The sequence below is a fragment of the Tachypleus tridentatus genome, chromosome 13 (assembly GCF_004210375.1).
Source record: "Tachypleus tridentatus isolate NWPU-2018 chromosome 13, ASM421037v1, whole genome shotgun sequence".
NCBI lineage: Eukaryota > Metazoa > Arthropoda > Merostomata > Xiphosura > Limulidae > Tachypleus > Tachypleus tridentatus.
This window is the reverse complement of record NC_134837.1, coordinates 97,762,078-97,789,487: the sequence shown is the minus strand read 5'-3', so window position 1 is coordinate 97,789,487 and position 27,410 is coordinate 97,762,078. Positions and strand designations below refer to the sequence as shown.

At 34.1% G+C, this 27,410-nt stretch overlaps 2 protein-coding genes across 3 annotated transcripts in view; both read left to right on the top strand.

The window, feature by feature from the left end:
- The window catches only part of LOC143236169 (acetylcholinesterase-1-like), a 42,262-nt gene extending 40,382 nt beyond the window's left edge, over positions 1 to 1,880 (top strand). The window contains exon 5 of the mRNA XM_076474452.1: positions 1,729 to 1,880. Within this exon, the coding sequence (XP_076330567.1) occupies positions 1,729 to 1,811 (83 nt within the window). The 3' untranslated portion in view covers positions 1,812 to 1,880. The remainder of the gene's footprint in view (positions 1 to 1,728) is intronic.
- Positions 1,881 to 5,332: 3,452 nt separating this feature from the next.
- Positions 5,333 to 13,497, top strand: LOC143236170 (acetylcholinesterase-1-like). 2 transcript variants are annotated; one of them, XM_076474458.1, is made up of 3 exons: positions 5,333 to 5,546; positions 9,851 to 11,370; positions 12,346 to 13,497. In XM_076474458.1, exons 2-3 carry the CDS (start codon positions 9,869 to 9,871, stop codon positions 12,494 to 12,496), a joined length of 1,653 nt encoding a protein of 550 aa, XP_076330573.1. In that variant the 5' UTR covers positions 5,333 to 5,546; positions 9,851 to 9,868; the 3' UTR covers positions 12,497 to 13,497. The 2 variants fall into 2 exon arrangements, with proteins under 2 accessions (XP_076330573.1, XP_076330572.1); XM_076474457.1 differs by having other exon boundaries at positions 5,333 to 5,550.
- Positions 13,498 to 27,410: the final 13,913 nt, after the last annotated feature.

Here is a 27,410-nt window from a genome sequence, read left to right as displayed (position 1 = left end):
GCCGTCCTTAATTTAGCAGTGTAAGGCTAGCCAACTCTTGGGGTACTCTATTACCAACAGATAGTGAGATTGACCTCACATTATAATGCCCCCACGGCTGAAAAGGTGAGCATATTTGGTGTGACAGGGATTTAAACCAGCAACTCTTAGATTACGAGTCGAGTACTTTAACCACCTGGCCATGCCGGGCCCACCGAAAGACATTAGAATCAATCAAAGCTAGTCTACCACTGGTAAATTAGGAATGGCTAGCGCACGTGTAGATTTGCGCGAAATACATAACTAACAAATACAAGTTACATCAACTTCTACTGTTTTTGTTTTCCACCTTTTTTATTTTTCTAATTACGGGTCGAAATCAAAAGTGTATAAAAGAAAACATCGTTTCAGATCTATCTTTTACTTCGAACAGACCATTTCCCAATACGCTTTTGGGTCAATACCATAACTCAGTTTGCTTGGCTATAAACGAAAAGCTACAAAATGGGCTATATGTGCTCTGCCCACCATGGGTATCGAAACCCAGGTTCTCGCAGTGGGAGATCTCATACATGTCGCTGTGCTACTGGAAGGCAGAACTCAGTTTGGTTGAATGATAATAAACAAATGACTGGATGATTTATTGTTTATACATTCACTGTGATACTCCAACTGTTACTGTTTAAACGCTAAAATTTGGCGAAATATTGGTCGATTTTAGACGATTAATCTAAAAATAGTTATTAACTGTGAACTACAGATTTATTTCCACATCCTGATAAATTTGTACGGCTCAAAATCTTATGTTTTTCTACTTTACGAAGGACATACTAAAATACATCTCTCCAGCCCGATTTTACTTTTGGCACTTTATCCAAATAACTTCTGTCAAGAAAGAAACAAACAAAAATAGCAAGTTTATTATGTTTACATTTTTCGACTGTATAAAGTTTCAGAACGTTTCTTGAAGTCATACATGTTTACTAATCTGTTGTCTTGAAAACGTTGAAGACAATCTGTAAAGATGGAAGCACTTTACAAACCAAGTTTCAATTCCATCGTAACTGTCAAGTTGTACAGTGGCAGGTCTGTGGACTTAAAACACTATAAACCAATTTTCCATTCCCGTGGTGGGCAGAGCACAGATAGTTCGTTGTGTAACTTTGTGCTTAATCAGGAACAAAATTCTAATTTTTTTTTAAAGTTTCCCCTCCATCTTGTATGTGTTCATATATATTAATAGTTAATGGATTTAATAACGAAATTTTATATACAATTATTAAACTATTCTGTAATAAATACAAAACTTTATTAAATAAATACAAAGAAATAAAAATCAGATTAATTATAATAAAATTATTAATAATTATTTTTTGTTAAAAATAAGGTCATTTAAAAATTTGAGACTATTTTATGCGGATGTACACCTTGAGCTGCATATAAAAGCATAACAGTCACAGAAAACTTAGTATACTAACATGGTTCAGTATCGGTTAATTTATGCCTCTACATTATTAGGGGCAGGAATACTAACATCACGAGGTAAGTTTCATGTTAGTTACCCCCAACTTGCAGTACCTTATTTTTTGTTTTTATCTTTTTCTTATTCTTATTTTAACTTGGGAGAGCAGTCACCTTTTACACAAATGTCTGTGAGTGATATAGATGTGGAACATAGTGAGCTTGAGCACCCACATCTCGCTCTTCTAATTTCTAGTATAATTATGTCTATTTCTTATGTGAAACTAGCGAATTGGAAGTTAAGACTGGAAGACGATGTAACCCCTTCGCAATGTAGATCCTACTTTCGCAGTCACCTCCGAAATCAATAATACATTTTATAATCCCTCACTGTCGCTTGAGCTCTGGGATGTTTTTAAAAAATACAGCGTATTTTGTTTGATGTTTTTTTAAATTTTAATGTGTTTCGTTTTGGCTTTTAAAATTATGTTTATAATATATATATAAAATTTGTTACTGTGTGCCAGAAGGTTTTATTGCACTTGAATATTTGTCCTGTAAAGAGATAAATTTTCGATTTCTAAAACGAACTTAAATTTACTTTTATTCTAATTAGAAGAAATACTTCATTGTTTAATTTACATGTTCATACAAAAATATTCGCTTTTTCCTTCTGACCATTCAAAGAGCTCATTACAGTCAGTAGTCCGATGAATATTTTTAGAATATTTTATTTTGAAATCGTAGCCATCAATTTTGATTTCATTAAAATTTTTGAAATACCATATTGCTTCATTCTCACCTCTTTTTTCAGTTTCAGAACAGAGAATAGTCACCTCTCATTTACTGACAAATATTAATTTTAAATTCTCCTAACTTTACTTTTCTCATATGTTTGTTTGAATTTCGCACAAAGCTACTCGAGGGCTATCTGTGCTAGCCGTCCCTAATTTAGCAGTGTAAGAGTAGAGGGAAGGCAGCTAGTCATTACTACCCACTGCCAACTTATGTTTGGCGCGACGGCGATGCGAACCCGCGATCCTCAGATTACGAGTCGCACGCCTTAACACGCTTGGCCATGCCTGGGCTACTTCTCTCTTAACTGTCAGCGCTAATGACACTGACCAATTTCAGGAGTGAAATTAATAACATGGTTATTATACCATGTGAATGAAAGTTTTAGTATTTTACTTATGTTGTTCGGTTAGTAAGATATTCAGTTGTTGTTGTTTTTTTATTTGTGCATTCCACATTTAATTGAGATAGTCATTTGTTGTGACAAATGTGTTTCACCCATATTTGAAGTTATATACGAAATAATTTTTTAGAATTCTGAAGAAAATATGCAATTTGTAAGGTAAGCAAATGTGAGACGTAGAGTTTGAAGAGATCATGTATTGTAATCGGGGTACGGCATGTCAAGGTTGTTAGGGCTCTCGACTCGCAATCTGACGGTCGCGGGTTCGAATCCCCGTTGCACCAAACATGCTCGCCTTTTCAGCAGTGAGAGTGTTATAATGTGACGGTTAATTGTTATGTCGTAATAAGCTGTTATTTAAAGTGAAATGAATTAAATTCATTCTTTAAGAGATTAATAGCTATACCACCACAAAGTACATTTAAAATGAATACATTTATTTCTTCCAGGAGTGCAGTATCTATTCTTTCAAAGGGTGTAGTTTTTCATGTATTTTCGTGACCAACTCCTCTCCTTCAGTTGTTAAAAAATATCTTGCAAAAATACAAATGTAGTGCTATTAATAAAAAAAAAACGCAACTTAAGATCGATCCACTGATTATAAAAGAAACAATTATTCATGGTTTCTGTGAACTGATTATATGTTTGTAATAAAGGTGAATGTAGAAGTGAATTCAGTACTTCATTTGTATTCAAAGTGTTAATACATACCTTTAGTATTTTTTAAAATAAGACTAGCGACTTAAAATGAACTTATTAAACCTTATTCCATTAATTCAACACAAAAACAATATGTCGATGAAAATCCAACTATCAATCATTGAGTTTATGCTGGTCATTAACTTTAAAAATGCTATATCTCGTGGTTATTTAAAGCTGAGACTCAATTATAAATGTTATATAAGTAATGAGGTGTGAAAAGCTTTATTATAGCGTATATAATATGGTATAGACTGAAAAATAAATTTAAGGCCCTTCTAAATCAGTAACAGTTAGTGCTGATAACCTTGAATTAGCTTGGCGTGAAATTAAAAACAAGCAAACAAACATATCAGGAATGAAACAAACATTAAACCAGTTGTTCAACTAGATATACTAGATCATTCAGTTATGTTTTTTTTCTGAATACCTGTTATTAGCATTTTCTGATATTAAAATAAAAAACTATTACAAATATTAACTCTCACATATCAATATTTTTATTTCTTAATACATTTTATATAAGTGCAATAAGACACCCAAAAATAATTCTACAGTGATCTCAACGGTACCAATTCAAATTAGTCTTAACAAAATCATAACTGATTCAGAAAATGAAGGTGTTAGAGCAAATTTAACTAGTTTTAACTTATAATAAATAATCAAAAATAAAACTTTCGGCATTTTAAGTTTTACTTGTTGTTTTATCATAACTATGTTTTAGGATTGCTTTTAGTGTTTTTTTTAGACAAATTGGTTCACGAGTTTAAGAGGAAATTTCGTAAAAAAATTCAATATTTTTAAACATATTTTATTTGGATTTATAACTGTTTTTTGAACAAACTATACTATTTGTTTGTTTTTTAGCACCAGCATAATATTTCTTTTCAAAGAATGCCTGTATTAGGTTTATAAGGTTTATGTCCATAAATAAAACAAAAGTTAGTTAATTATTTAAGTTATCATACATTAAAACATTATAATAAACTATACTATTTTTTTTACCTTATATTAAAGACACTTTTCTTCAAGTCTATCTATTTTATAAAGGTTTTAAGTTAGTTTATACCTGGTTAGTTGGTTGTTTGGGTAGTTTAAATGTAGACTAAAATCATAGGGTTTTATGCAAAATGCGTATTAAAAAATAAAGTCAAGTATACGGATTAATTAGTAGCTATATTATGGATCAAAAGTTAATTTTTTGTTGGGGGTGGGAAGATACAATTGACTCTGCGATAACTTTGGTTAAGCAATTTGTCCATTAACATCCCATAAGTTACATTATTAAAAAGTAAGTTAAAAAGGTATGCCTTCGAATTGCCATTCTTTTACTTAGTGGAAACTCATAATAAAGGTCCAATAAAGAAGTATTTAATTTATTATCAGTCGTACTGTTATATATTTGTAACCTAAGCTATCAATCAATATTTATGTTTCGCTATCATAACAAATCACTAGCCTTTAAAGAATAAAGTACTTATAATTTGTAAACGTTATTCTTTATGTACACAATAGAACACATGTTCCAATGATCTTTAGTAATGAATCTGTTTAAACTTATTTCGTTAGAAAATTAAAGCAACAACTTCTAGCTACAAGTTTATCTACACCTACAGTATTACATACATATACAGAGACATACTAAAACGTCTCTAAAATTCTATAAACTTCATTAATAAAGTCGTAACTGGTTGTTATTTTCATAGTCATATACTTTTTATGAAGATAAAAATCAACCAAAGGTTTTTTCGTAAACAGTTATTGTTTACAGCAACATTCTATACATCTCAAGAACATTAATCATTTGAGAAATATATAATATGCAAATATAAGATATAAATTTGAAGTAAATCTTTTTAAAACGACTACTTTATATTAATATAGTTCACGGCCATAAAAATTAAATTAAGTATATTATACATCGACATGAAATTAACAGTAACACCTGACTAAATATTCTCTCTCCTTCCTTATACATTCAGTAAAAAGGCTGAGGTGGCTTTGCTAGAAAACACACACTCATCACATATCGTGTATGAAGTATGTTACTGGAAGTCTGCCAATGTTGCAGGAACAGCCTACCTATAAAAGATAGGTCTCCTGAAAGGTTCGCTTTAAGAAAGTGTTCTGGCTATCTCGGTTGTACAAGTAAAAAGTGAAATAAACGCTGACGAGACAACGAATACAGCTTTAAAGCATTAAAGGAAAAGCAAGTATAAATAATTTATTTTCGTTTGTTGATCGCTAAAATTAAACTAAGTTTTGTTTTTCTTAAAAGTAAATACTCAAAATATGTAAAGGGATAAAACCCAAAATTACAACCGTTGTCTTAGGAATATTCCATTAAATATAATCATTAGTGTTAAGCCACTGGACAATAATCATTACTTTATATAAAAATAAATCTTAAGTGGTCAATTTAAATAGCTGAAAACAATTTCACATGATTGAGTAACGAACTGCTTAAATTATCTGAAAGTTCGTAAAATTACCTTCTGCCTATAGTTGGTAGTTTTATATCAGAAAGCACCAGCTAGTTCTTTATTGCCAAATTGTGCGTGTCCCGCTGGTACAACAGAAAGTCTAAGGATTTACAATGCTAAAATCAGGGATTCGATTTCCCTCGGTGAACTTAGAAGATAGTCTGATATGCTTTTGCTATAAGAAAAGACACATAGAAGAAAGCACACACAAAATCGTGCGAAGAAAACAATAAGAACGTAGAATACGATATCAACTGACATTTGTATCAATAATTGGCCATTATAAAACATATAACTCCGACTGACAAAACTGACAAGTTGGGTTCAAACAATGCAAATCAACTACGAAACATTCACAGACTTCTATTAGAAACATTCCTGTCATTATTGTCTCAGTATTTTCTTACTAACTGATACTTCAAAAAAAGAAGACCAAGGCTCACAATCATTTTTGTTGGTTGGGTATTTGGGGTCTTATCATGGGGTAAAGTAACTGCGCTACTTGTGCAGAAGAACAGGTGAGTATTTTTTTAAATCTAAAAGGTACAAATACCTTGCAATCTATAACAATATAGTCACTATTTGCATTATCTAGCTGACTTGTAACAAAATTTTTAGATTCAACGTTTCGTAGAAAGAAACGCAAGGCGACGAACTCGAAAGTTTTTTTTTCTCTCTCTCTAATTAGTTTGTTCATAAGGAATATACGAAGGAAAACGTTTGACTACCATTTCATTAATTAATAAATTCTAGTTGTGAATCTTTATGTAGAGGTAAAAGATGAATTAGTGTTAATTAAACGCGTGCGTCACACACACACAGTTGTATGCATTTGTAGAATAAAGCTTGTCATAAAAGTTTAAAAGAATGCCCTATATATTTAACGTTTAGCTAAAAGATAAGATCCAAGAATTACATTTTTTTTCTAATAGATAAAGCTAATTGTAATTTTGGCTTTGTTTTTAAAACGTCTTATGCACTAATTATGACAAGATTATTAATTTGAAAAGGAAGGAGAATAGATATGGAAAAAAAATGACAGAAAAAATTAATCAAAATGCAAAGAGCGTTTAAATATACAACTATTGTAAAGTTGTTATCTGCGCCAACCATCCAGTAAAAAAACAATAAAAGGAAACAAATTACAACCTAAGAATGCCCCAAAGTCGGATAAGAAATTAACACAATTATAAACATCAATGACCCGAAAACAATTAAAACAAGCAAGCTGGACCTTGACATTAGGTAGTGTTATAGGCGATGATTACATACTTAAATAACACTTTTAAAAAACACGTCTTTTCTAATATGACGCTACCTCTTACACTGCTAACGATGGCACAAAATTTCAGTTTGGTAGATTTAGATTCCAGTGAACTGAGGGCGTGAACGAATAGCTCTTCTATTTCTTGGGTCTGAAGAAGGTGCACCTAGGCGGTCATTGGAAGGAACTGTTGGGACAGAAACAGCAGTAAATGTTGTTGGCTCTTTTCCGTCGAGAGCAAAAGACCCGTAACTTGATTGGAAAACAACGCTATTGGAAGCACTGAAGTATCTGTCTGCACTTCTATTGTTGTAGTGGAACATAGTACAGCAACAGGTTTTAGAGATATAGTTGAAGACAATAACTTCCGAGTCATGGGATAAGAAATGTTAATTGTTGTAAATGCTTTGCGTCTTTATCCTCCACCGACCTAGAACAAGAACGAAAGTATGAGAGGTTGGAAACCCTACTAATACCATAGTGAGGGTCCAGTTTGCACTCTTTAGCATTGGGGGTCTTTGCCAACACAACAAGCATGTTTCATAAAACTACGACAAGATGCCTTCAAATGACTGAGCTGTTGCCTCTAGAATCCTTTGAGATTGTTGGTAACATAAAGCTGTACCTTACAGCTCACATAACCTGCCTTTACAGTGGAAGGAAGTCGTGGCAATATAAATGTCAAAATTACAACATTGATAGGTAGAAAGTGGAGATATGCCACACTGAAGAAACTCCTTGGTTGAAGAAACCAGCGAGTATCACCAACTCGGAATGTTCTTTAAATCCCTCTTAATAATAACCCCAGAGAGAGAACTTAAAGATACCATAGGGAGTAACCTCAATAGGTATATCCCAAATTTCATTCAAAGTTAAGACGAGTTCAGTATGATTTTGGTAAGAAGTTTCCACAAAGATGCCCCCAAAACATATCTTCTTGACAGCCGTCGGAGAGCCAGCAGGCTTCTTTGATCCCTTTGTAATAACAAAAGCAAAACATTTGCCTAGAATATTTGTCAGAAAAAGTATGTAGGATAAGAAAATCGTGTACAGGTACAGAATAACTTGAAGGCTGCGGTTCAGGCTTCAAGAAGTGGTTAAAATTTAGTGATCCATAATATAATGAAAAATATTCAATGTCAACTGACCATATCCACCACCGAGTTCTATATGGAGATGTACAATAATGACTAATAAAGACACTACACTAACGCATGGGCTTTGTGAGCATTATATCCATCAGATATAATGTCACCAACAACCACTGACGACTTGAGACACTGGCATTAGCTTGATCCTAGCTACATGAGAGTAGCCATCTGACTAGTTGGGGGGAGGGTAAAATATATATTTCGATTTTTCTTAATTTGAACATATTTAGGACACTTTTTATTGGCTTCAAAAATGCCTTTCTCGCAACTATTTCGAGCTACGAAAAGTGATTAGGTAACTTAACCTAACTGCCAAGAGCAAGTATTTCACTTACATTTATCAATTTACTACTAAAATATGCTTCGAAAAGATATGTCCAAAACCACTCTTTGGGAGTTTCCGGATTGAACTTTTGTTACGGTCAGTCTCATTTAGACTAAAAGGTATCGACAACATAGCAAGTTCTTATTATGTTGGTCCATATAGTTGTATTACGACGATTTGTTCATGCGTGTAACTTTCTTGGAATTTTGCCTCTTGTGTAATCTCTGCGGCGCTGAAGGTGAGTTTCGTTAATTCTCTGTTTTGAATTTGTAGTGCATACTAGAGTAACTTACACCTTTTAAAAATAAGTTTAAGGATTTTCACACTCCAGACAATTTAAAAGAACTTAATTTAACCTCCACTTCGCTTTTACTGTTTGGATTTTTGAATTTCGTGCAAAGTTACATGAGGGCTATCTGTGATAGCCGTCGCTAATTTAGCAAAGTAAGACTAGAGGAAAAGCAGCTAGTCATTACCAACCACCACCAACTCTTAGGGTACTCTTTTACCAACGAATAGTGGGATTGACCGTCACAATATAACACCCCCAGGATTGAAAGGGCGGGTATGTTTGGTGTGACGGGGATTAGAACCCGCGACCCTCACATTACGAGTCCAATGCCTTAATCCACCTGGCCATGCCAAGCCTCGCATTTACGGTTTCAAAGTTCGTATTTAAGACCGTTTGGTATTCCAATATCTTTGTTAAAACATTTGAAGAAGTAAAATAATCATGTGGAGTGTACAGTTTTTGTTTCTTTCTAACTATCAAAGTTCTGTTCAGTCAGATTAAGTCCAAATGACATCACGTACTTTAGTTTGTGTTCGATGAAAGGTCATTCGTAAGGTGGTCTCTCCTTGCGAGTTCATTATTTTTCGGCATTTTTTCACGCAAGTATCTTTTCACCTTCCTTCTCTTAGAAAATAAAAATGACATTACGTTTCATTGTGTGTGTGTGTCTCTGTGTGTAGAAATTTGAATTTTTATATATTAATGTAACTTTGTATGTTTAAAAAGATTCATGTCTACCCGTTTTTAAGTTAAGTATATTAAACATTTTAGTCTTCGAATGTAAATGAACTATTTGGATTTTTTCTCATTTCTTTTATTCCCCCTTTACAAGACATTCACTTTATCTTCTCAAAAATCACATGGCTACAAAGTTAACTTTGCAGTTGTCAAATATTTCAAAGATTTGTAGATTTTTTCCAGTATCAATAATTGTACATAAATTTACTATTATTTTTGTAGTTAAACGATTTATAAAGTACAATTAAATTATTTTCCAGTTTGTTCACGAAATATAAATGGACAAAATGGAGCTTTCATGGATTTTTGTTCTTTTACTCTATCTTAACTGTTGCTACACATGGAATCTACTTCCAATTGTCAATACTCCTTGTGGTCGCATCGAAGGACTATGGACACTAGTTCAAAACACAGATACCTCATTAACAGAAGTCCACACTTTTCTGGGAATCCCATACGCTACTGCACCTATAGGAAAATTGCGCTTTAAAAAAGCCAAACCAGTTACATCCTGGCTTGGATTATTTGCAGCTAAGAAAAAGGCACCCCAATGTGTCCAAGATGTGAAGGTTTTTCCTGGAGTACAGTGGATATCAAGACAAGAAGAGATAAGTGAGGACTGTCTGTATCTTAATATTTGGGTACCGAACACACCAACTCTTAAATCTGTACTGGTTTGGATTCACGGTGGAGCATTCATCACAGGCTCGTCCACCAATGATATCTATGATGGAACAGCACTTGCTGCTTTCGGGGACGTTATCATTGTGACCATAAATTACAGACTTGGAGTGTTAGGATTTTTCAATGCAGGAACTGAAGATGCACCAGGAAACTTGGGTTTACATGATCAATATCTCGCGCTTTTGTGGATTAAGAATAATATATTTGCTTTTGGAGGTAATCCTGATAAAATAACTATATTTGGAGAGAGTGCAGGAGCTGTATCCGTAAGTTTTCACTTATTGTCACCGCTAAGTCGTGGACTATTTAATCGAGCTATACTTCAAAGTGGAAGTTTTTATAATCCCATTATAACTGCTAACTCAACCTTGAGTATTATGAAAGGAGACATTTTTGCAAGGTCTCTAGGGTGTGCTGATGAAAACACATCTTTAATGAACATGCCACAAAAAGTAGTTCACTGTCTTCGTAAACTGAGTTTTGAAAAACTGGTAAGTGAAGAAAGTAAGATGGTAAAAGAAATGTTAGTTAGTTTTACATCAATATATGGAGATGACTTTCTTCCTATCAATCCTATACAAGCATTGAATGATGAATATTTGAATACTGTGGACTTGCTTATCGGTCACAATAAGGACGAGGGTTCAATAATTACTGCCCTTTTTATTCCACAGTTTTTAAATGAAGTACAAATTAAAAATTTGACGGTAGATAGAGCTACCCTTTACATGAAATACCTGTTTCAAGGCTACCCTCAGACAGTTTCTGATATTATCTCTGACCATTACATAAACTCTAATTTAGACTATAGGGCTCTTCGACAGAGAATTTCTGAAGCATTTGGAGATTATGCAGTTACCTGCCCTAGTATACTATTTTCGCAGAAATGGGCAGAAAAAACAAACAAAGTCTACTATTATTTGTTCTCACATCGACCATCTAATACAATTTGGCAGAAATGGACAGGCGTTCCCCATTTTGCTGAAGTTCAATTCGTTTTTGGGGTTCCCCTTCGTTGTCCTCAAAATTATACTTCAGCAGAGTTTTGGTTCAGTAAGAAAATCATGGACATATGGACTTCGTTTGCGAAATATGGGTGAGTTTGCTACATCTTAAACTATTCCTTTAAAACAATCTTTGAAAGTGTCATCAAAGTTATACACAAGTTAGATATTAATATATGAAGAACAGAACACGCTTTTTACTTTTGTGAACATTGTTCGTAAAGTAGGTTGGCATCAGAGTACAAGTGTTTCATATCTTTAAAAAAATGCAAAGCTAAGTAATAAATATACGCATAGTTTAGCTGATTATGTTATATAGTTCACAGTTTTTATTTTTCTAGGTCATTTCAATTTAGAATTATTCGCTTGAAAGCAGATATTAATTAATGTTAATCAAAGAATTACTATTACAATCTAGCATTAGAAACTGCTAATAACACTTGATAAAGCTGTGACAATCTATTATTTCTTTTTTGATAAATATTATTTTTTACTGTGATAGCTTCTCTTTTGTTTATAGAACACTATCATAAAGTTTTGGACTTATTACATTAAAATCCGCGTTTCGATACCCGTGGTTGGCAGAGCACAGATAGCCGATTGTGTAGCTTTGTGCTTAATTCAAAAACAACAACAACATCATAAATGTTTTTATATGACCTCCAATACAAACAACTTTATATTCCAGAATGAAAGCTGAAAAAATGTTAAAATTTACACAAATGAAAAATGTGGGCGCACACGCACAAGTTTCTAAAAAGCTCCTGAGAATGTTGTTGCTTTTTTACGTATATCAGAAGTTTTATAAATTCGTATAACATTTTGTGTTTTATTCAAAAAATGGAACTTCTACATAATAGCAATAAAACTTAATTATTTTTTACGGTTGTTTGAGTGCGTATGACTTTATGACAGAAAGCAGCTGGATATACTGTGCCAAACAACCGTTAAAACGAAAGAAGTAAAGCTCTAATGAAAACAAGCTACAAACTAAATAATAGTTTTCACGGAACTGTGATATAGACTTGTTCATGGAATAAGTCATTGTATTTCTTTTCTTTTACCAGCACTATACCGAAAACCTTTCCAGAATGGCCAACGTTTTCGTCTGAAAATCCTGTGTATTATGATCTTAATCCGTTTGAAAGCAAAATTTCTAAAGGACTTAAAGAAGAGAACTGCAATCTGTGGAACCAAATATTCCAGAGTGTTCTTTAACAACATCACGGAGTATAATAACATAAGAGTATCAATAGTTTAGCTGATACAATTAGAAAGTTTGCGCTTAGTAGTTTTGTGATCTAATATCTATCTTCAAACATTATCCAACTTTGACTGTATGATAATTCTGCTTTTGGTTGAAGGGCACTAGTACTAAAACTGTTTAAGACCTATACCAGTAAAGTTTATTCTATAATGGAAACCGAAAAATTTGTGTTTAGTATAATGAAGAATCTAAATATTATCTAACTGCAGAAACAAAAATTGAAACATGACCCATATTAATCTCAAGAGCAGCATCTTGGTAAGTCTAGTTTACACGAACCATTCCTTTTTTTTTTAATTGTAGTTTATGAATTTACACTCAGTCTTCTACCTACAAAGTAAACTAGTACATAAATGCATTAAGTGTAGGATTTGAAGATACAACATATTTTGAAAATCGTGTTTTTCTATGGTGTGCGTGTTTCTATTCTTCTTTAACGTCCGCTAGCGATAATCATAAACTACATAAGACTTAACATCGTACTTCGATTTCTTAATTAATTAACTTAAAAGAACTGTCTTTTTGTAAGAAATTAAGTTTTTCAACGATTATATATACAGATGAGGTGCATGTATTTTATTGCAATACATTAAAATTATATACTGTTTAATTATCTAACGATTTCAGGCTTTGGTATGATAATCGTTTGACACCAGCTATTAGTTGGTAGTGATAGCGAAGGAAATATAAAATTCCAAAGCTGTATTTTTAACCGCGAATCTTCATGATAGACAATCTACACTATGTTTACAGGAAAAGTAGAGCCCCGACGTAATAAGCTGTCAAACTGACCAGTGAATTACTTGATAAACAAACGGAAATATAATAGCCAAAATAAAGTAGCTAAACATTGGAGTAGACTATCCAAAAATTTAATAGTTTATGGTAAGTTAATTTCGATAAAAACACAAAAACAAACACTTACACTTAACCATTATTCAAAATGTGGAGTTATACAGGCAATAAAGTCGTAAGAATATTTCATAGTAATAGATGATTTAAATACACAGGTAGATTGCAGAAGGAACAGTGTGCTGGGTAAGTCCCGTTGTCTTCAAAATCAAACAAGTGAGGAGAGTGATTAGTTTTATATGAAGAAAGGCTTACTTATGAGCAACTGGAGGTCACCGTGTAAAATATGAAATAATTATTAAAATTCAAACTGCATCCTAATTAACGTTTGGAAAACAAGAGAACCTATTTATTAAAACAATAAGTGCAATAAAAAAATTAAAGAGTTTGACGAAAGACAGAAATTGATAGAATTATAGTAAAGTATACAAGAAAATGGGGCATTTTGTTGGTAATAAATGAATGAAATCTGAAGAATGAACGTTCCAGGTAACCAGTACATGTGAAACACACAATTACAAATTGTTTAAGAAACATTTTCGTGAAACAACCAAAAGTAATGACATTAAAAATAATGTGCGGAGTACGCAAGGGAATTCTTTATCTATGCCAAGGAAGAAAAAGAAGCACCAATTGATTGGTTGGTTGGTTTATTGTTTTATAGCGCAAAGCAACAAGGCTATCTGCGCCAAACATCCGATAAAAAGTTAAATTTGAAGTAAAATATCAAAATTCGTAGAAAGGAATCAAGTTAAAACAAAAAAAAGTTTATTTTTTGAATTAAAAACTTAAATATCGTTAAATCCAAGTAGTAAGAGAGAAACTACAGTAATACAAGTTTTAAAGGACTTTCTGTCGCATAATATTAATTATCATAACTTGCTAACTATCATAACTAACTGGTAACTTCAAACATCAGCATTAGTCACCTAAAATTGGCCTTTCAATCCTCGTTTCAAGTTATCTGACGTTACGGCCATTTTCTAAATCCATATCAAACTAGTTGTATTTTAATTATTAAAAAAAGAATCATATTAGAAGAAAGGTATAATTTATGAAATAAAAACTTAAATACCGTTAAAAATGTCAATGGCCTATAAAAAACTAAAAATATTTGTAAGGTGGTCACCATCGCTAATAACACTATCCAACGTTATAGATAAACCTTGGGACAAAATATCTAAATTGAGTCCGTCGTTCAGAGTCTTAACGACGGCAACGCAGTAAAATGTGGCTTATTGTGACTCGAGTGTTACACAGACAACACATTGATGCATCAGTCCCAGATGAAAGAAAACGATGAGTTAAAATAACTGCGACCAATGCGTAGTCTAGTTTGGACAACTTCCTTTTTCAATCCTTACGGAAGGAAGATGGCCAAAGTCCAATAGAGGGTTTTATTTGGAAAAGCTTGTTTTCATGTTGCTTACTCCAAGTCGACTGCCAACTGGCATGGAGCCGGGCCTTGAATACAGGACTATAGTCCATGTTTTTCTCAGATGACTTAATGATAGATCACACTTGGGAAAGATAATAAGTCACTGTGGGATGATATGGTGAAGATCGAAGTTTTGAGGCATACAGTAAAGACAGTTGTAAAGGACGGAGGTGCGGAGAAGGTTCATGAGACTCTGTGTACAAACTCTGGACTGAAGAAGAGTGGTAAGTTTTCTCATGCAAAGCCAAAGCCCAAGATGATGAATGTGGTCCAGCATCTTCAAGGCCGAGGTCCTGGAGGAGCCATAGACCAGGTACCCAGAGTCTAGTTTTGATCGAATAAGAGTATGATATATCTTTAGCATAGAACATCGATCTGCTCCCCAAGTGGTGGAAAAGAGGACACATAGAATGTCCAGTGCTCTTGTACATTTCACTCATAACTGCTTGATGTTTGGCATAAAAGTCAGCCTTCAGTCAAAGATAAACCCCAAGAACTTTGTGTCAGGGAACACAAGTAGCACAACTTCACCAATGGGGAGTTTAGGAGCAGGAAGAATACCCCGTTGGTGGCAAAGGTGCATCAAACTTTTTAAGATTGAGAAGTTAAGACCGTTTTCTGTGGTCCACTTTAGTAAATGAATGAGGGAACTAAGTAGCTGCTGCTCAACATACCTCATGTTGGACGATGGACATGAGATGCGAAACTCATTGACATAGAGCCCATTTGCAACAGTAAGAGGGAGTTGTTCAGTGAAGGCATTAATCTTTATACTGAAAAGCATAACACTCAAAACACAGTCCTGAGGGACTCCAAGTTCATGTAGAAACGAACGGGAAAGTGCCGAACCCATGCTAACATGGAATCACTTGTCCATTAAAAATTTAGTTAAAATTGACGGGTGACCACGTAACACATATAAATGGAGGTCTCGCAAAATGCCATACCTCCATATAGTATCATAAGATTTCTCAAGATCCAAGAATATTGATACAAGATGTAGTCATTTTAAAAAGACTTCTCTGATTGCTGTTTCAAGTCTAATCAGGTTGTTATTGAAACCCACAATGGGTGGACAAGAGAAGGTTATTTGATTTAAGGAACCAAACAAGAGAACCATTAACTATGCTCTCTAAGTTCTTACAAAGATAGTTCGCCAAAGCAACTAAACACTAATTTGAAGAAATCTTGGGATCCTTCCCAGACTTAGAGAATGGTAGGACAACAGCTTGACTCCAGGCATCAGGTCTGATCAATGTATTGCCAGACTTACAACTGTCCTACCAGAGAAGTAGAGCTTGCAACTTAGAATATTTCTCTTTAGAATGTTAAGAATCACAGATAAGTACAAAAATAGTTATGTGCTCTCCAGATTGGAATTTTTCCCCATGAGTGACCATGAAAAGGTAACGGATATATTGTACTAAACTGGGAAAGATCAAACATATTTCAGAATCCTGAATAGTTCACACTGTAGAGGAAAAATTTTCAAAATTTTGTCTTCTACACTTGAGCTTGTACAACAAACAACCAGTTGTCATCTGTTCAATTGAATTTCATCATGAATATGCTACCTAAACAATTCATCAAAGAATTAATGTCTGTTATTCATGCAACTAATATAAAACACTCTTATGTAAGTCATTGTACTACTAAAATTCTGGCATGCCAATGAGATTTATGAAAAAAGAGGAAAAGGTATATAGCCTGGCGCCAGAGGCGCCACAGCGCGGCTCAGCCGCGTCTGACTAGGGGGTCCGGGGGCATGCTCCCCCGGGAAATTTAAAAAATGGATGCTATTTGGTGTGATTTGGTGCAATCTGGGACATAATTTCTTTATGTTTTTTGACATTGCAATGTTGGAAAAGTACACAATATATATCATATAAAATAACAAAAGGAAATTAAAAGACTAAATCAAACTAATAATAACTATAACTTTCATTTACAGTTTTTAGCAGATTGATTTATTCTTTTAATTTGCATTCATTTTTTAGAAGATATATCAAAATATCTAAAATTAACAAATAAAATAAAAAGGTAAATAAATGAAATTTAAGATTGTTTATTTGCTATTTATTCAGTTTAATTTTTTTCTAAATCAAAATATATTAGTAATATGAGTTAATAAAGCCAAAATAACTTAGTAAATATTTCAAATACAAATAATTTCATTATTATCCTTTTTGTCATCAATAACATCATCATCAACTACTGGTATGCTGCCAATTAAATGTTTTACAGTCATTGCCAATAACTACTTCTCTGCTGCATATATTCCATACAATTTTCAAATCACATAAAATTACTCTTTTGACTAATTATGACTACCTACAGTTCAAATTGTTCATTTATGAAATCTTGTCATTATACTACTGGTACCTTAATGTCAGTGAATTTTCCATTCTTTCACAAATTGACAATACAAACTAAAACAGCATATGAAGGAAAGCTATGACATTGCTTAAAAATGCAACTACTGATATGGTTCAATATTAAACTACTGATATCAGTGATATGCCTCAGAAATTAAATTTTGTACAGTCACTGACATCAACAACTACTGCTCTGTTGCATGTATTCCATTAAAATTTCAAATTGCTTAAAATTACTCTACATGACTACCTACAGTAAAACTTGTTCATCTATACAATCTTGTCAGTAAATTACTGGTACCTCAATATCAGAATATTTTTTTTTCATTCTTTCACAATACAAACTGAAACAGCAAATCAAGGAAAGCTTTGACATTGCTTCAAAATAAAATTAATGATATGCTTTAAAATAAACCACTGGCACTGTATGCTGCAGATAATAATAAAATGTTTTTCAGTCACTGATATCAACTTCTGCTCTGCTGCATAAATTACAGTCAAATTTCAAATCACTTAATTTCCTTTAATCAATCTTGGCTACTTTCCTCTTTTTCGAGACAAGGGTTTCCAGTGCTCTCTTCCGAGCTTTTTTTCTCTCCTTCTCTGAATGGGCAGCTCTCTGTGCCTCTGCGGTTTTCTGGACTTTTTCTTTAACCAAGGTGTCTGGGCCAGATTTCACAGAACCATAGGCCTCAAGCCTTTCTGCCCTTTTCTTCTGATTCTCCCTCAGCTTTGAGATATACTTTGAAGCTGCTGATCTAATGTCCTTACACATTCTCTTGTCTACAGGATCAAAATGAACATCTTTCCTTTTAAATATTTCAATCGCTGTCGTTTCTATGGAGCGTAGAGAATATTTTATCGTCTGGTATGCACACGATACCAGACCACGAGACCTGCAACGAGACGAAACGAGACTGCCTCCAAGATGGCGGTCAGATTTTTTTTTTCTGCAATAAACATTGAAAAAATACGATTTCTCCTCAAAAACCACCTACCCGGTCCCCAAATCGCTCATATTTTCTCCTCGAATTTACACGAATCTCGTGAGTGATCGTTGGCCGTTTGAAAACCGCGGAAATACGCGTTTCAGCGGAAAAATTGGCACGCATGAAAATTAAATTGGATAGCAATACATACTTCCTAATTTTATATTCTCTTAGCAATTCACAACTTAAACTAACATTCAAGAAAAGGAAAATTGTCTATGGTATAACACGTCTTCAAAACAAAGAGTGAAATGAAATTTGTCTAATTGTTTGTTTTAGCATAGAGCTAAAAATAGGCTTTATAAACCATTAGGAATCGAACCCTCGATCTTAACATTACAAATTCAAAGCTTTATCATTAATCCACTGTAATAAATCTAAATGGTATTCTGAGGTTAAAGTAATTTCACCTGAAATTGACTATTCACAAGATTGCAGACTTTTTCTGAAAAGATAGTATTTAGTAAATTAATACCAGAGAAGAAAACATGTTACGATTTAAAACTGGAACTTTTATTGGTCAGTAACTATATGAACATATTTTAATTTAGGACGTCAGTTACTACTTCTACATGAATCAATGCCATTTTCACCTCTAATCAGGGATCGTAACAAAAGCCTTTAGGATCTTTATCGTACAATCCAATCTTTATCTCGCGAGTTGGCACAGATGCCTGCGAAATTTCGTTCGTATTAATTTGAAGTTTTAGTACACGTTGTTTGTGATGCTGTTTAATCTATTTTTTCTTCTTAGTATATTTGTTACCTTCAGCTTATTTAAACAAACGAAAGGAGCTTTTTTATGGTGTGAAAGTTCCCTACAGTTGAATACAAATTCAATTTCAAACCAGTTTGACTAGAATAGAAGTACTTGAACAACAAAATTAAGATAGAACATTTCTTTTCCTTAGAGTCTAGGCAGAATGAAGAAGATCTGGAGCCGTTTTCTTCTCTTTTCCTATGCCATCTGGCCACCCATTTATTTCTATGGACACTTTCAGGCTGCCCTCGGCCTTCTTGGATATTGGGTCACAGGTGTGTAACCTTTATGACTCTCTTAAGGTAGCTAAATGCCTCGTCATCTACAGATAGTGATGCGCATGAATAGATTAACGAGATTCCCACTATACCTATCTACTATCTAGGGAAACCATAATCAGGGAACTGGCTTAGAGAAATCTGATTTTGCATGACTTCTTTCCTACACTTAGTTCCTCGGACTAGTTAGTTCTCCCTTTAGTTCCCAAATATTTTAGTAAATGCTGACTTATTTAAGGCACAATTGTGTATACACGGGGAGGGGAGCTAATATGTTTCATTATTCGGACATCTAATCTATATGCTTTAACACAAACGAATTTCCAGTTTTCGGACTCCTAACAGTAGGAGTCAGAGTCAGATTTCGGCGCATTTCTTCTTGTCTCGTTATTCTCACTTACATTTGACCCTAATCAACCTTGTTATTACTCTCCCTCTATTTACTTCCTTGCAGAAGCTATTCATCATTCACTGCAGGGAGCTGCAGATATTTGTAATTTTAATTTCTACACATTGGTGCATTTATCCCACTCTGCCCTTTCCCTACATAACATGTCCCTCCTCTTATTGGAATCCCCTACTTTGTTAACTAATGCGTATCTTCCACCCATGACTTACCTACTACGTCTTTAGATGGGAGGATAGAGGTAAGAAAATGTATCATAATTATAATTATACCGAAAAAAATATTAATTTTTTTTTAATATAGGGCCATGGAAGATAGGATTGTGAAACTCAAGTTTCCCAAGTTCGTTATGGCTGGTAATAGGCATTTCAAGCATTTGGTATACAAAAATAAAGTTTTTGTAGATGAAATATGTAAACACATTAGGGCAGTATTTCTCAAACAGTCTATTGTAACACATCCCTGAGGTAACGGGGAAGAGGATATAGCGACAATGAAAGCCCGGCTATCTAGCAAATATAGGTGAAAAACACAGTGGTTATCATCACCAACTAAACCATAAAGCACAGTCATTCCTAACCACAGAACATGGCAAATAGAAAAACCCAAACATCGGTTGATCTTAAGCACATCAGATGTGAAAATGGTATGAAGTACTCACTGATCTTTAAATACAACCACACAATCGAATAATTGATTCCCTGTGATGGATAGAATGTAGATATCGTATTGCATGTATTTTGAATAAAACAAATCCACATAAGAAATTGAAATTAAGTTCGTTGTATATACATATATATTTATTTATACACTTGGTTTTGCTAATTCCTCTTTTAAAGTTGATACACTTAGCTTTCGTTGTAACGGTAAAAAGTTCATTGTAGCACTCACGCTAATTTAAAGTTCCAATAATAACTTAATATCATTTGCCATTTGATTAGTCACTCTTGTTTCTGTTTGTTAATGAAATATTTTTATCCTTTCGTCACAAATTTTAACTATTTTTATCTCAATTCTTTTGCTTTCGAAGATAAACCGAACCGTCAATCCGATGTAGTGACTTCAATATTTGGAATATTAATATTAGTATACAACAGACCATCTGAGCATCGAGATTTCATCTATAAAGAGAAAAAAGTGCTATGATATTAACAGGTTGAAAGTGGTTTGTTTTGTGTGCAAACTTTCTCAGTTAAACTCTTCGGTTATTATCTTTTTCCAAACAACTAATACCACAACTTTCTCTTAGGTACTGTACAGTTTTATATTTTAGGGTAGAAAGTAAGTTGTTTATAAATCTCTTGCAAAACTAGAATAGTTTTGATATTGTTCACTTTAAGGAAGACAAACAACAAATTAACAGGATAGAGATTTGGATAATAAACAAAACATCTGAATTAAGTTATTTGACTTTTACAAATAAGATTCTGATAGAACTTTAACATTATAAATGAGCATAAATTTATATTTTCACAGTACGTAATACACTTGGATTCCTCCTTCCGAATGAACATTTCACTTTTAAGCATCTTCTATGAACCTGTTACTTCTGTGTTCTGCTATTTTATACGACACATAATTTCCTACAATTTTTACATTTAAATTCTAAGCTTCTGATCAGAAATATTAACAGAAAGGATTCGAGTATCAGCGATCAAACTTAAAATAACCGCAAACAAAAGTTTAATATATCTTATAAAAATAATACATTACATCCAATTTCCTTTATGTATGATAACCAGAAAGGCAATTTACAACTTACAGAATAATGTTTTACTAGTTAACGTTTTTGTACACATTTCTTAAAACAAGTTAATAATTTCACGCAACATTATTTTTTAAAATGTTCATCAGACGATAAGTGCGAATCGTACTTTGATCCCATACATTAATGACACTGCTATAATCGTTGAAATCTGGTTAACTAACTGGTGGTTTATCTCGCAAAGCAACGAAGCACTCTGGATCAAACAAGTTATATAAATACAAAAGTAAAATATCATACAAGATAAAAATAAATCAAGCTAAAAACCATATAAAGCTCGAAAAGTTAGTAAAAACTTCAAATAGAATTAAAAAGGCCAATCGCTCGTAAAAGTTTAAAAATACAAGCTGGACAGTGTCAGCCGTAGAAATAAATAAAATGGTCCCGCCGCTTACGGTTGTAACAATGGCACAAAAGTATAATCTGAGCTATTAAAGCTTGAGTGTCGAAGGTCACGAATTAGTGGATCGGTCCCGGATACACCGATGAGTTAAATTTTCCACTGCGTATCTTAGCTAAGACAAATTATCTTTTGAACCTTACGGAAAGAAGAAATCCAAGAAACAGTTTGGTTGTTTCAAATTTCTGAATATTATTCGACGGTTTATGATGAACTAATTCATTCTATGTGGATATCGGTACAGTTCACTTAACGGGTAAACTGTCTTCCGCTGCTCATAAGCGAGTTTTTCAAAGACGATGATCAAGTCGCTATGTGTCAAAGGTACGAAGGTCTCTGGTCCTGCTAAGACCTTAGTCTTGAAGGTGCTGGACCCCATTTATCATTTGGGGCTTTGGCTCTATACAGGGATTTTCCACACTTCTTCAATCTAGAATTTGTAAACCGAGTCTCTACTATTCTAAATATCCTCTTCATCTATACCATTTGCAACTTTCTTTGAAATATGCAACCAAAGTTCGATCCTTACTACATCATCCCACTAGGGGTTGGGTCTTTCTTCCTCAGTGGTCTATGCTCTTTCAGAATATGGTCTACCATGTATTAAGGTGCACCTATTTAAATTGGGTCTCTCATTCGATGACACTGCTGAGTCCAATAATCAGCCTATCCCACCATGGCTTGTTACCACCCCCACATGCGATCTTTCTTTGGGTCATCTGAGGAAAACTAACTGACAAGGGGGGTCGAACCTCCTCAGAAGCCCCAACTACCTAGCGACCAGACAAGGGGGCCCAAGCCTCCTTAGAAGCTTCCACAAGTGGAATAGTATACTCTTTGCCCATGTGTAATACAAAGTGCAGAAACTGTGAGGTGTAGAGTAGCTCAGATGTATCAGACTACATCCAGTACCTCCTCGCGGTTCACCGACATTCACATGAGGGTAGGATTAGGATCATCATACTGTTTTGTTCTCAAACCCAGGAGTCGGGGATTAAATCCCACACCTATTTCTGAGTATATCATGAGAATCATCACCGACCTAGCAATCTGGGAATTGTTATTCTGTATTGAAAGGATGTCTATCGTATGAAACCAACTTCCCCAATAGTGGCACGGGCTGGCAACAACCAAAAGCAATAACATCCTCGTTAAAAGAAAACGAGGGATGGTCAAGGATAGAACCAGAACAATTACATGCATCACCGCTGTGAGCGAAGTCACAGACGGAGCAAGTGGGAATGAAAATAGACAACCCAATCTCATGTAAGGACTTTTAGTAATTGGTTCATTCGAATATAAAACCTTAACACTGGAAACTTCTACGCATGAAGACTGAATGAGGGCTTTGAATCAAAGGGATTAACTGCAATTGAGATGGCTTACTTCCAGTGTATACGTAATGTGTATCAGGAGGTCATGTCACTCAATAAGTAGATGCTCAACTTCACTGTTTGTGAAATCAGGAAGCTGTGATCCCGTTAGTTGACGGTTCAATTCCCATATTTGTGTAAATAGTATTAGAAAGCGATGACAGCTCAACTCCAGTGATTAGAACAATTATAAAGAGGCCATATCCATCTGTAAGGTGATTGCTTAACTCCAGTTTCTTATAAAACTCATTCAGGAGAGTGATCCCATGATCAACCACCCCCAAGAGGCTTGTAACTGGAAAACCATACTTCATTCAAAAAAGGAGGATGACAGTGTGATGAAGAATCTGGAGAAATGTCATCACCAGAGACAGTGCAATGTGCGACCATGAAACCATATTTTTAAAAATTGACTATACTGACTTATTCACTTGAGATACAGCATGGTTGGGCACTAAGTTCCTTCTGCTCTACTCAAACAGTCCAGAATAGGCATGTTAATAAAGCAAAGTATTTCGAAGTAATTAACCATCAAGCGATTTTGTGAACATAGAAGAGAAAACACAAGTTAACATTGCATATAGTGCAGATTTAAAATTAACGAATACCTGGTGAGATATAACTCACCATTTAGCAGGTTTCATATGATAAACAGTGAAATAAGGGTCCTCGAAGAAGAAAGTGTGAATAAAGTTAACCAGTAAATTTGCACCAATGTCTAAAGAACGAACACAGATGGTAGACGAAATCCCGCAAGAAGAAAATCAAGAGATGAGATAAATAGATGTGTGCCTCGTGATGGCCAGGTGGGTTAAGGCGTTCGACTCGTAGTCTGAGGGTCGCGGGATCGAATCCCCGTCGCACCAAACATGCTTGCCCTTTCAGCCTTGGGGGCGTTATATTATGACGTCCAATCTCACTATTCATTAGTAAAAGAGTAGCCCACGAGTTGGCGGTGGGTGGTGATGACTATCTGCCTTCCCTCTAGTCTTACACTGCTAAATTAGGGATGGCTACCGCAGATAGCCCTTGTGTAGCTTTGCGCGAAATTCTAAACAAACCAAGCATCGTGAAACAAATTTATTATGATATTATCATTATTATTATTTTTTTACCTAATGTAATCTTAAAGGATTTCCATTTTTACATTTTAGTTAGTTTTATAATTATACATAAAGAATGAACATGAAAAACAAGAAATAAAACACTCAACCAAGCTTGTTTTTTCTTGCTGTTGATTGTTGAAGAGTTAACCCTAATTTTAAACTAATTATGGTAATGCACTTAATACATTTTATTTAATTAAATAAAGTAACGAACAATATAGGCTAATAACACGATAAAGTAGACACATTACCTTACCTCTCAAAATATTTTAGCTCTCTAACTATATAACAAGAATCGTTACAATTCACCCAAGATAGTCGTCAACTTTCTCAGGGTAACGATGTTCGTATTGAGTGAAACTGAAATTTAACCGTTCACACATAGATGAAAACCTTAACTTTCTATTCGTTGTTAGGAATACGTAATTACTATTAACAGATTCTAAAAGACAAAATGTGACGGAAAGGGTCTTATTTTATATCCTAAAGTTCTGTCACCAAAGAAATTGAAGACTATAATAACAAAGGTTTATCTGAGCAATGACCATTTTATAGAGTAATTTATGTTTAATTTCGTACATTTTCGATGAGTGGTGGATTAAATATGGAAGAGAAAGTGTGTCACACTAGGGGAAATTCAAGATTTTTGAAAAATATTGCCTTATGTAATTAAGAACTTAACTTATATGCGATTATAATATGGATTATTAGCTAAGATTTTAAACTACTCTAATTGGTATAACATTAACAAAAACTAATAAAATTTGGAATGTAAAACACTAAAATCTTGTGTCACCCACAATAAAGAATATACGGCTCGGCATGGCCAAGCGTGGTAAGGCGTTCAACTCGTAAGCCAAGGTTCGCGGGTTCGTATCCCCGTCGTGCCAAACATGCTCGCCCTTTCAGCCGTGGGGACGTTATAATGAGACGGTCAATCCCACTATTCGTTTGTAAAAGAGTAGCCCAAGAGTTGGCCGTGGGTGGTGATGACTAACTGCCTTCCCTTTAGTCTTACACTGCTAAATTCGGGACGGCTAGCGCAGATAGCACTCATTTAGCTTTTCGCGAAATCAAAAAAAGATACACATGGCGATAGGGTTAATAGAGGACATAAAATGATTTACACCTTTTCATCTAGGCATTTAACATATTTCCTACCCATAACGAGTAATTTTGTCGATTCAACACTTAAAGTTTTGGTGGTACACTAAAGCTTTCGACTGATGCATAGGGTTTAGTGTAGTACACTCGTACCAATTTAACGCTCCAGCAATAATTTAATTGCATTTCCATTACATTCATTCAAGTTTGTTTCTCAGTGATGTCGAGAAAACCCACTTGTAGAGGAGCGATGACGATAACCGAAGGTCAAAACGTTTTTTGCTCCTCTACGTAAAAAAAAATTTCTGCACCCAAACGATCCGTTTTAACAGGTTTGTTTCTGTTTGTCACTAATTTACTTTTTATCCAGTTATCTATCACTGCTGGCGCTTCCAACGATGCTAAACCGTCCTATTTCTCTCCACTTAATCAAGGATTGTAAGTAAATATTGCCCAACTCCAGTTATTCGTAGAATCGATACAAGAAGCATCGAAAACAAATGCTTCAATGAAAAGTACCCTGTCACGTAACTATCGATATTTAGTGCCATCTGTTGGGTTAAAAAGATACTTAAGAACCTGCATGATACGTTTACCATTTATGAAACATCTGTATATATATTTAACGGAACAACAGTCAAATAAACCAGATAAACCTTGTAGTGATTGACCGAGCTGTCCAGGGGCTAGCCACGCTGATGTGATCGGGTCGGTAGCAAACGAAAAATTTACGGTTTTAAAAATTATTGAAGTATTATATTGAAAACATTAGCGACATTTCAAACGTATTACAAGTACATATAATAAATCGTAACCAATACTTAGGAATCCGATAGAATATTTTTTACGTAGGTGATGTTTTGGAAACCTTTCCAATCCCGACTATTAAACATTACTGTACTTAAAAAATAGCTTTCTGTTACTTTGGTGTCATGTTATATAATTCACATAGGCATATACTTTTATCAAACTTATTTCAGGGTGCTTCTAGGTAATTTTAAAATATTTAAATAACTACGTAATCTAAAACAGCTGATTTCACGTAAGATAAAATTGTTTCATTTTCGTTCAATGTCGAGATAAATTAATGTGTAGTTTCACATATTTAACAATACTAAGTTCGAAGTTTTAACCTGAAATTATAACGAAGTTTTCTACATCGCACTTATTACTGTTGGGTGCTTCAGCCTTCAAAAATGATACTTTAATTAAATCAGCAATTTAACTAGTATATTTCTAATGTAACTTTCAATAATGGCATTCTTACTACTCTTTAGTAGCATGTTGTCTTTGAAACTTCGAAAAAACAAGTTTTCATAATTACCACTATAAGATGTACGTGACCTACCAAAATTAAAAGTTATAGAAGACGATCTTTACAGGGTCTACATTCTCATCACCAGCTCCAGGTAATTGGTTTGTTACATCAACAATAAAATGATATCCATGCAGTAATAAAAAACAAAGTTCTTGATCCTCTGTAACAATTTGTTTCGTGTTTTGATTATTACAGTCTACAGCAGTGGTGCACAAAGTCCGGCCTGCGACAAGTCGCCGAGTGGCCCGCGATGTCCAACGGGAAAGTCAAACATAGAGTTCGCGCCTAGGCGAAGATTAAGTGCTATAGAAAAATATACATTAGATTAGATACTGGATGGTTCCATATTTGTGTCGAGCAATAAAGAAAATTTAATAAGCAAATCTCGTTAATGCATAGGCATTTAATCATTGGCGCAATGACGTAATATTTCCGTAATTACGAAATCTCACACGTTCCAATTGTTCTTCGAGATTTACTTATGAGCCCTATTTTGATATTATTTCGTAACAAAAATGGCAAATAATCGTAAAAGAAAAGTTGACAACAAAAACCGGCAGTTTCATGATGATTGGACTGCACAATACTATTTTGTTCAACAACAAAAGAAATTGATTTGTCTGCTGTGTCATTCAACAGTAGCTGTGGTGAAGGTATCCAACATTGTCGGTGATGAACGAACAACTCGAATGAAATTTCTG

Bases quoted from the DNA above. Each gene is read 5' to 3' on its own strand.
- LOC143236170 (XM_076474458.1), top strand. From the start codon at position 9,869: ATGGACAAAATGGAGCTTTCATGGATTTTTGTTCTTTTACTCTATCTT. The intron at 11,371-12,345 runs GTGAGTTTGCTA...TTCTTTTACCAG, and splicing joins ACTTCGTTTGCGAAATATGG to CACTATACCGAAAACCTTTC.